This window comes from Fukomys damarensis, unplaced genomic scaffold (genome assembly GCF_012274545.1).
Source record: "Fukomys damarensis isolate Sample0158 unplaced genomic scaffold, DMR_v1.0_HiC HiC_scaffold_35, whole genome shotgun sequence".
NCBI classification, from domain to species: domain Eukaryota; kingdom Metazoa; phylum Chordata; class Mammalia; order Rodentia; family Bathyergidae; genus Fukomys; species Fukomys damarensis.
In genome coordinates this window covers 3473782-3484640 of record NW_022900947.1, presented here as the reverse complement: position 1 = coordinate 3484640, position 10859 = coordinate 3473782, and the positions used below count along the sequence as shown (strand labels likewise).

Below are 10859 nucleotides of genomic sequence, written 5' to 3'. Positions count from 1 at the left end.
CCCCCCCCACCTCTGCCTCACAGGACCGGCCCCAAAGGCCCCCGCGCCCCTGCAGCGAGCGGCTGTGACGCTGCCCCCCAGCCTGCACCTGCAGATCCTGAGCGTCCCCGGCTGGAACTACAGCTCGAGCCACGATGAGTACATGCGGGGGCTGCGGGCAGGTGAGACCAAGGCCAGGCCCCTTGCCCTGTCCTCCCTCCTTGGGTCCCCAGCCCATGGCAGAGTCGTCAGGCTTTGTGAGGCCGTCCCCTCTTCGTGACACCAGGACACGGGGATGAGCAGTCACTCACTGCTGGGCAGATGGGCGCTGCCCGGGCCCGGCCACCCTGGGGTCAGCACGGCCGGGCGGGGCCTCTGCCTGGACACATGGCTGTGCAGCCCTGGGCAGGTGACCGTCCCCCAGCCCTGGCTTCTGTTCGCTCAGTGGCGCTGTCCCCTCCCTCTCCAGGACACCAGGGACATGGGTGGCACCAATAGCCTGGTGCAGGCTGGGGCCCTGAGGTGGTTTGACCAGGGTCCTCACTGCCACTTCTGTCCCCAAAGGCGGCCGCGTGCGGGCCCAGGCAGACCTGCGCCGAGTGCTGCTTCGGCTCCACCACCTGTATGAGGCCGGGGAGGACCCGGTCCTGTCCCAGCCAGTGACTGTGAGCCTGGAGGTGAGCTGTCCCCCTGCCCTCCTCCCCACACCCCAGCACATCAGGCCTCTGCCCAGAAGCCGTGCGGAGCAGGGGTGAACCCGGAGTCTGAGACCCTGGTGCGGGTCCTCTGCCAGAGGCCCATGACCACACCTTCCCTGCGGCTGGACGCACTTGGGGACCCGGGAGCCACCGGCCCCTCCTGTCCTGCAGGCTGTGCTGCAGGGGCTCGGGTCACTGGAGACTGTGGAGGAGCGCTCTCTCACGGGAACCTGGGACGTGCACGCCATGCGGCGCTGGAGCTGGAGGACGGACCCCGGCCCCCAGACAGGTTAGGGGACCCTGCCCTGGTGCCCCATCTCTCCCAGCCTTCGCAGGGCTGAGCAGACCTGTTTGGATCCAGCCTCCACCCTGTAGCCAGGTGGCTGCCTCCCCACTGTGAACCTGCAGCCTCCTGAATCCACCAGCGTGGTTTGTGAAAGTCTGGGGAGGTGGGTGGTGGTGCACACCTGTTATCCCAGCGCTCCAGTAGGCTGGAGCAGGAGGATCACACATTCCAGTCCACCCTGAGCAACTCAGCAACTTAGTGAGACCCTGTCTCAAAATAGAAAATAGAAATGGGTGGGGCGTGTAGCTCAGTGCAAAGGTCCTGGGCTCAAGCCCCACAACTGCAAAGAAAAGGAAAAGGGGACTCTGGTCAGAGCTTCACAAAGGCACACAGGTGAGTGTTCGGGTGTGTGTGTGTGTGCACTAGTAGGTGTGTGCACATACACAGACTGTGTACCCTGGGCAAGAGCCCCAAGCTGGAGATTGTGCCCGCACCACAAACACCTGTTGCCCCTGCCAGCCTCAGCAGCCTCAGCCTCCCAGTCTCCGCCAGGCTTGCCCTGCTCCAAGGAAGGCCCTTGTCCCTGTGTGGGGGCATCTCCTCCTCATCCACCACTCAAGCATGGGGCTGGGGACAGAGTGGACACTCAGTCCCTGGATGTGGGGTGGGGGGGGGTGTGTCCCTGGGGATGCAGGGTGGGTGGGTGGGTGGAGGAGGGGTGAGTTGCTGGGTGAGTGGGTGTATGGGTAAGGAAGAAGGGGCCCTCCTCAACAGAGGCCAGAGCTGCCTGCTGGCGGCCGCTGCAGTACAGGGGCCCTGCTGGACAGTCCCTGTGCTCCCCAGGCCGTCCCACTTCCCCCTCAAGGCTGCCTGGAAGCTCCACCATCACCGTCTACCCCAAGGAGATCTGCACGTTCTTCGTCCACTTCCGACAGCAGTGAGCGTGGAGTAGGTGGCCCGGCACAGACCCACGGGAGACCCGAGAGGCGCTGGGTGGGAGGGAGCTGCTCATCCCCCCGGCCGATGGCACAGATGGTCCTGTAGTGCTTCTCTCTCCTGCTCTAAAATAAAATGACATTAGCAGTCCAGAGTCGTTCCCGCCATGTGCAAGCCATCCCGTCTCTGCTCACATGAATGATCCTTTCCACTTTTTCTTTTCTGTTTTTCGTTGCAGTCCTGGGGCTTGAACCCAGGGCCTTTACACTGAGTGGCTTCCCCACCTCTTTTTATTTTTTATTTCGAGGCCGAGTCCCGCTGCATTGGGCTTGATTGAGCTCAGACTTGTCCCGAATCAGCCAAGATGCGGGGATAACTGCGCCGCCACGCCCAGCTTTTGTTTCTCTTTTGCTTTTTAACATAGACTGAACTTTAAGTGCATCAGGAAAGCAGAAACACAATAAAGTCACCCACAGACGAGCAGTTTGCAGTTGGACGTGTCCTGAAGCTTTGTGTCACACACCACACCGGATTGTGTGTCCAAGACTGAATGGTGGGTAGCGTGCTTTGCACACATTGGGAATATTTACCTATGCAAAATCCCAATGCTGGGTGAGGATCTGGACAACAAGATATGCTTTACCAGAGAACAAACATTTTGTAAAAGACATCAGTGCTCCCACCGGCTAGCAGGAAGGTGTGTAGGGTTGGGGTGTGGCTCCGTGCTAGAGTGCTTGCCCAGCCTGCACCAAGCCCTGGCACCATCCCCAGCACCCACCCCACAAAAAAGAAAGCTGAGCCAGATGTTGTGGTGAACACCTACAGTCCCAGCACTCAGGAGGCTGAGGCAGGAGGATCACCACAAGTTCAAGGCCAAGCTGCGCTACAGTGAGGCCTTGTCTCAAAACCCAAACCTGAACACATCTGCACGTATCCCTCCTCATCTGCTTCCTCCCCTCCTCTGCTGCTGCCGAATGAGCGCATCCTGATCACATCACTTAGGGTGGTGGGAAAACCCCTCCTCCAAGCTGCATTTTGTCCCTGTCACATTTTCTTCATTAATCTGTTGATGGAGATATAGATTGCTTCCATAATTTAGCGATTTTGAGTTGTATTGCTATGACGTGGGTATGCACATTATCACTGTGATATGATAATTTTTTTTTTTTTTTTTGGTACTGGGGAACTCAGGACCTGTGCTGCTGAGCCACATCACCAACCTGATGACTTTTTGTTTGTTTGTTTGAGACAGGGTCTCACTATGTAGTTGAGACTGACCTAGAACTCACTATGTAGCCCAGGCTGGTCTCAAATTCACAGTGATCCTCCTGCCTCAGCCTCCCGAGTGCTGGGATTACAGGTGTGCACCACCATGCCCGGCTCTCAACCTGATGACTTTAACTCTTTTGGGAAGATACCCAGTTGGAATATAGCTGGATCAAATGGAATTTCTAATTTTAGTTTTTTTAAGGATTCTCATGCTGATTTTCATAGTTACTGTACTGGTTTTCATTCCCACTAGCAATCTGGGAGGGTTGCTTTTTCCCCATAACTTTGCCAGCATTAGTTTTTTGAATCCTTGATTACAGCCATTCTTACTGGAGTATGGTAGGATCTGTGTTGCTTCTTTAAATGGCCAAAGATGCTGAACATTTTTTCATATTTTTTTGACCATTTGTTCTTTTTCTGGGAAGTATCTATTTTTTTCAGTAGCCCACTTTTTAATTGGGTCTTTTGTTGAGAGGGGTCTGATTTTTTTTAGTTCTTTTTATATTCTAGATGAGTCCTCCATCCAAGGAGTGGCTGGCAAAACTTTCTATCCATTCTGTAGGTTGTCTCTTCACTCTGCTGGTTGCTTTGTGCTGTACAGAGCTTTAAAATTTGATATAATTCCATTTGTTGAGCCTTGGCGGTGTGTCTTGTACAACTGGGATTCTGTTCTGAAAGTCCTCAGCTCTGCCTGTGTCTTCGAGTTTTACCAGTGTTTTTCTTCCAGTAGATTCAGTGTTTCTGTTTTTACGTAGAGGTCTTTGATCCATTCTGATTTGATTTGCTTGCAGAGTGAGAGATGCAGATCCAGATTCACTGCGTGTGGCTGACCAGTGTTTCTGGACCATTTGTTTTCTCTCTGCTTCCAAGACGGTACCTTGCTGTGCGTCCTCTGGAGGGGACAAAAGCTGTGTCCTGACGTGGTGGAAGGGAAAGAAGCATCAGGCAGCTCTGCACTTACACAGCATTAATAACATCCAGCCATTCACAAGGTGACTTTTTACTTTTTAGATTTTTGGTTTTTTGTGTGGTTCTTTTATTTTTTTGGTACCAGGGATCAAACTCGTGTCCTTGCACTTGTGAGGCAGGCGGCAGAACCACTGAACTAAATCCCCGGCCCAATTTTTAGATTTTTTATTATAGTAGAGACACGTTGCCACGAATCCCCTCTAAGTCCTCCCTCGCTTTGAACACACTTACCCACCATTCTTGCCACGGGGCTCTGAGGCGTGCACTGCGGTCCTCCGCTGTACAGCCAGGCCACGAAGGACTCGCCCTGCAGCAGCGCTGGCGTCCTCTTTCCTGAGGGTCTTCAGCTGTGCTGTCATGGCTGACGTGATGTCCTGAACTGATTGAAAACAGGTATGGCAACTTCTGTTCAATGAGAGCATGACGCTTACAACCGTGAGAGCGTGTCTGTCGGTGCCTTAGAGAAATGGAGGCATCCGTCCACACACCTGTGCCCAAGTGCACACCAGCATTATCACAGGGGCCGACAGTTGGAAATAACCCAATGTGCACAGGCGGGAATGGCTACACGTAGCTGTGGCACGTCCACCCCGTGGAATACTAGTCACCCATGAAAAGGAAAGGTATCCTGTCGCCTGCTACAACAGGGGAGAACCCTGAAGACAGCCAGGCACCAAGACTACTGAAGGCCAGGAAAGGCAAAGCTACAGGGACAGAAGACACTGTGATCTGCTTCAGGGAGCAGAGCATGGAGTGATGGCTGTGCCCTGGGTTTCCTAATGGGGATGAGGAGGCCATTTTGGAATCAGGTAGTGAGGTAGGAGTCACAACCTGTGAATGTTCTGAAAACACTGACGTACTTCGAAACATGGACATGCGGGACGTGGTGGCGCACACCTGTCATCAGGAGGCTGAGGCAGGACAATCATTGAAAGTTCAAGGCCAGCCTAGACTGCATAGTGATACCCTGTCTCATTAAAAAAAAAAGAGCCAGGTGTGGTGGCTCATGCCTGTAATCCCAGCACTAAGTAAGAATTGTCACAGGTTCTAAGCCAGCCTGGGCTGCATAGTGAGTTCAAAGCCAGCCTGAACTACAAAGTGAGACCCTGTCTCAAACAACAACAACAACAAAAAGATAGACATTATAGCAGTATGTGACTCACATCATTTTTAAAGATTTTTAGATAGCGAACTATGAGATATGAGGAAATTATATGGCACCTGAGAGCTAAAGCAAAGTTTGTCCACCCAGGAAAGGACATCAGCACTTTGCTACTATAACAAATACCTTTGGTAAATCAATTTAGTAAGAAAAGTGTTGGCTGGGCGTGGTGGCGCATGCCTATAATCCCAGCACTCGAGAGGCTGAGGCAGGAAGATCGCTGTGAGTTCGAGACCAGCCTGGGCTACACAGTGAGTTCCAGGTCAGTCTCACTACATAGTAAGACCCTGTCTCAAAACACCAAAAAAAAAAAAGAAAAAGAAAAGAAAAGTGTGATGACAAAAATTATGACTAATCAGCAGTGGCCTCAAAACAACAGGGCATATATGAAAAATATGACAGCTGTCAAAATCAAAATGGAGTCACTTGTGTCAACCCTACTAAAAGATAAATATAGCCAAAGCTGGGCATGGTGGTACAGGCCTATAATCCCAACACTTCAGGCCAGGTGTGTTGGCACACGCCTGTAATCCCAGCACTTGGGAGGCTGAGGCAGGAGGATCGCTGTGAGTTTGAGACCAGCCTGGGCTATATAGTGAGTTTCAGGTCAGTCTCAACTACATAGTGAGACCCTGTCTCAAAAAACAAACAAAACAAAAAAACAAAAACCAACACTCCAAAAGGCTGAGGCAGGAAGATCAAAAGTCTGAGCCCTGGGCTGAGGATTTAGCTCAGTGGTTCTGGCGCCTGCCTCGCAAGCACAAGGACCTGAGTTCAATCCCTAGTACCAAAAAAAAATAAGTCTGAACCCTACCTGGATGTTTTAGTGAGACCTTTCAAAATAAAAAAATGGACTAGGGGTGTAGCTCAGAATGAAAACCCTGGGTTGGATCTCTAGTACCACACAAATAACAATACATATCACATCAAAATGGGAATGAAAATATATTTAGAACTAAATATTAATGAAAAGATAAACATTAAAAGTTGTGTGACACAGCTGAAGTCCAATGGGAACTGAAGATCTTAAGTGCTGTTAGAAACAAAGGTCAGAAGCGGCACAGTTTGTAACAGCTAAAACTTGGAAACAGCCCAATTGCCCATTAGTTGGAGACTGGATAAAGAAGATGTGATTTTTCTATAAAATGGAATACTACTCAGCCATAAAGAATGAGAAACTAAAAAAGAGGGGAAAAAAAGAATGAGAAACTAGAGTCATTCATAGGAAAATGGACACACATTGAGGCCATATTCCTAAGTGAAATAAATAAGATACACATGAGTAAATACCACATAGTTTCTCTGGTGCGAAAACCTAAAAGTGTAATAGGGCTCACATTGTATAACTGACAATGTGAAACAGGAAGAAAAGGGCTAAAGGTGTAGGGGAAGTGAGAAGGGTAGGGAAGTGAGAAAGGAAATGAGGGAAAAGAAAAAAATATGAGAAAAGGAAAACATGTAAACAAAGTCAGTAAATAGGGGAGGGAGGAGGGGGTGAAGGGAGGGCAGGGGTAGGGGAAAAAAGTGAGAACCAAGACCTTTCCTGTAAAGGTACAAGGTCCCAAAGATGAATGTAACTGTACTGTGTACCTAAGAAGTACCAATAAACTCGATGAAAACAAAAAAAGAAACAAAGGTCAGGAATGGCGTCGAGGCAGGAGACTAGGGCGCAGCAGGCTGGCTGGGGTGGGTGTGGCCTGAGAATCATGAAGTTCCAGGACTGCACAGCTCGGCTCCCAAAGCCCAGCACCCAGGCCCAACCTGCGCATCTTCTTCGGCTCCTCCTCTGGAAACTCAAGCCGGTTTTAGATGGGACAGCCTAGGCCTGACATCACCTTAGCTGTGGGAGGTACAGAAGAAAGTCACCGCTGCGCTCTCTCGGCCACTCTGTCCTTTCTCAGAAACCCACTCTCTAGCTGTGGGGTGCGCTCCTTTCCTTTCACTTGGCCCAAACTCACTCTGTAGAGCCTGGGTTTTGTTTGTTGTTGTTGTTGTTGTTGCTTTGTTTGTTTTCCTACCTTTAAAAAATGTCGAGCCCTGCGTTTATCTTGACCGATTATTTGCACAGGACAGTAAAACCCTAGAAACCACCTCTAGAATGAGACTGGAGCACCTGAAAAGCCGGTAACAGTGGCACACACTTACCATCCCAGCACTCGGGAGGCTGAGGCAGGAGGATCGCCATGAGTTCTAGGCCAGCCTGGGCTACACAGTGAGTTCCAGGTCAGTCTCAATTACACAGTGAGATCCTGTCTCAAAAAACAAAAAACAAAAAAACAACAAAAAAAAAGTTAAATGGAGTAAAACCAAATAAAGTAGAGAGGTGATAATAAAGAACAGAAACTAAAATCAAAGCAAATAAATGCTAGCCATGGGCCCATAATAAATACTGAACACTGTGTTCTGTGCCCTGCACAAAAGCCCCACCTAGCTGAGTGGAGCCCGAGTTCAATTTGCCCCAGGGAAGAGCTATTGCTTCTCAGTTCCACCACCTTTGGGGGCCATTTGTCCCCTCCTCCCTTTTAAGCTAATTTCCTTTTTCGAGTACTTTTCACTTTGCCACAAAATTGAGCAGAAAGCACAGAGCTCCTACACACACACACACACACGGACACCCAATACCGACCCCCGTGCGCGGCTCGGTGCGTTTGTCACCACCTGAGAGCCTCCACTGGTGTGTCCTCCTCACCCACAGCCTCGCGTCACGGCTCGCGCTGGGCGCTGCCGGCCGTGGGTTTCCGTGGAAGGACCCACGCAGCCACCGCCTTGAGAGGTTTCAGCGCCAAGACCCTGTGTCCGCCTCCTCACGCTCCTCCCAGACAATCCCGATCTCTCCCTGCGTCCCTCCTTCTGCCTCCCGCGGGTCCTGTAGTCGGACTCGGTGGTAGCCACAGATGGGCTTTTCACCTCGTCGCGCCTCCGTAAGCTTCTCCTGTGTCCTCTCCCGTTTGGAGACTTCGTTTCTTTTCGCATTGAATCACAATCCACAGTCCAGCATCTCCCCTACAAAGCCAAGTCGCTTCTGCATTTTAGCAGTTATGAACAAGCTGCTATAAACAACTAAGTGAGGTTTTCGTGTGGATACGCAGGCTCGGCTCATCTGATAAATACCAAGGGAAGCGATCCCGGGATCCAAGAGGAGTCTGTTCGGTTTATAAAGAACAACCATCCGCTAGCCAATGTGGTCCTGCAGTTTTAGCTTCCCACCACCAGGAGGCGAGAGTTTCCATCCATGCCCATCCCCACAGCGTCTGCGTTCTGCACTACAGCCGTTCTAATAGGTGTGCACTGGAGTCTCAATGCCATTTATTTTTATTTATACAAGAAAATTATGAGACGGCTGCCTCTGACGTATCAGGAAAGCCCAGATGTTGGATTTTTTTAAAGGACCAACCAAAATACAAAGAATCTGAGAAAGACCTAAATAAGAGATATATATGCACTTAGCTAGGCACGGTGGGTGGTACGTGTCAATGATCCCAGCACTGCAGGAGGCTGAGGCTGGAAGACCACAAGTCAGAGCCTAGCCAGAGCAATTTAACAACTTAGCAAAACCTGGTCTCAAAATTTAAAATTTTTAAATGGCTGTGAACTGGTGTGGTGGCGCACACCTGTAACCCCAGCACTCCAGAGGCCAAGGCAGGAGGATAACGGTGAGTTTGAGGCCAGCTTGGGCTCCATAGTGAGACCTGCCTCAAAAGAAACGCACTTGGGAGGCTGTGGCAGGAGGTCTGCCATGAGACCTAGGCCAGCTTGTGCCACGTAGTGAGTTCAAAACCAGCAGACCCTGTCTCAAAACAGCAACAAACAAAGGAAACAGAAGAGCACTAATGAAATGAGTTTAACACACATACACACACACACACACACACACACACACAGAGCTAAGGATTGTAGCTAAGTCACACTTTACATTCTATGCTTGCTGTTTTCAAAGCATTTTCATGACATTTGTTTTTTTGTCTTTTGGGTGATTATTTAGCTATTTCTTTTAATCCTTAAAGTCAGCCACATTCAAACCCTATTGACTGGAAAACAAGCCATCTATGCTGATAGGGAAAACTTTTACAAATAGCAAAAGCCTATAAAGTGTTACAATGTAAAATGGCTTCTGCTGTCTCTAACAGCAGTTTGCTTTGTTCAGCTCAGAACTAACAGGCACCAAAGGTACTAGTTGCTGAATGAGGCACTGGTCTGACCCTGAGATAACAGGGCACAGCAAGACCTTGAGCTCCAAAGAGACTGGAGCCACATGATCGTAAGAGCGTCTGGATGAAAGAACCCATTGCTAACACTTGCTCCCCTGACCCTGAACACCCCCTTCCTATGGGCTAGGACAGATAACTGGGTGAATCTTAGAGGTAAACTCCCCTAGCTACAAAGAATTATATTTGGGTTGAAAGTTAACTATCCTGTGATCATGGTTTGAACTGTGAAAATGAAATGCAACCACCCAAATGAAGTCAAGGCTGTAAAACCGTATAAAAGGAGGAGTTATAACCCAGTGGGTCATCGATCCAGGCACGACTTATGCGTGATCGATCCTCACCCATGGAGTAAACTTTTGTTCTTTTACTTCCATTCTGCTGCCTCAGTGTGTCACTGGCCAATTCCTTCGGTAACAATACAAGCTAGGTTCCTAAAATATTTATTGCTATTTGGTGACTGGGTCAACAGATTAAAGACTTAACATCTTTCCTTAAAGTTTTGTGTTAAAGCAAATTTACTAATTCAGCTCCGTCCGTGCAGGAACGCAGAGTTGAGGAAGTCCGGCCAGGGTCCTCAATCCCAAGAAAAGTGCAGGGAAGAGGTGGGGCCACAGGGCTGGGGGAATCGGGGTGCCTGGGGAAGGGGAGAGGAGGAGGAGGAGGAGGAGGCCCTCCTGGAGAAGGCCCTCCTGGAGAAGGCCGGGCCAGTTCCTTCCCACCATCCAACGGAGCTCCGGGTCTGCCGGTCCCCAGGAGGGATCCAACACGGGCTTGTACCCAGGAACGTGGGGAGCTGCGTGTGGTGAACACGGAGCCCAGACTCTGCTGACTGCACTCCAAGGCCGGGTTGGGTCCCTGGGCTCAGGGGAAGCGGCTATGGCTCCGGCCGGGATCTCGCTGCGTTGGACTGCGCCGTTCCCTAAATCCTCCTTTTCCAGCGTAAGAAGCCTCTGCAAACGTGAGCTGTCCCCGAGAGCCACCGGGAGGACAGCGGAACCAACACGCCCAGGAGAGACGGGTTGGCGGCGGAGCGAGGAGAACGCGCTCCTGCGTGCTCGTGCACGCCTGAGCGCGCTCCCGCGGCACCGCCCACTGCCTCGCAGCGCCACCGTAAAGCGAGCACCAGCCACGTCGTGAAAGCGGCTGCAACGCGCAGAGCGCCGCTTGACGACCGGGACTCCATTTTGTTGGGCGCTTCGCTGCTCGTCGGTCGTCGGTCGTTCGCTTCCGCGGCTTCTCTGAGGAGAAAAGTTGAAGAAAGGGTGAAAGTTTGCAAAGGCCGTCGCGGGGCTTGTCGCTGAGCGCGGCGACTGTCCGTTTTGCCTCCCGCAGACGTCGGCGGCGCGGCTCGG

At 51.0% G+C, this 10859-nt stretch overlaps 1 protein-coding gene across 1 annotated transcript in view; it reads left to right on the top strand.

The window, feature by feature from the left end:
* Man2b2 (mannosidase alpha class 2B member 2) overlaps positions 1 to 1985 on the top strand; it is a 25364-nt gene extending 23379 nt beyond the window's left edge. Inside the window, exons 17-20 of the mRNA XM_010641922.2 lie at positions 24 to 161; positions 544 to 656; positions 849 to 966; positions 1807 to 1985. Of these exons, the coding sequence (XP_010640224.2) occupies positions 24 to 161; positions 544 to 656; positions 849 to 966; positions 1807 to 1904 (467 nt within the window). The 3' untranslated portion in view covers positions 1905 to 1985. The remainder of the gene's footprint in view (positions 1 to 23; positions 162 to 543; positions 657 to 848; positions 967 to 1806) is intronic.
* The last annotated feature ends 8874 nt before the right edge of the window (positions 1986 to 10859 follow it).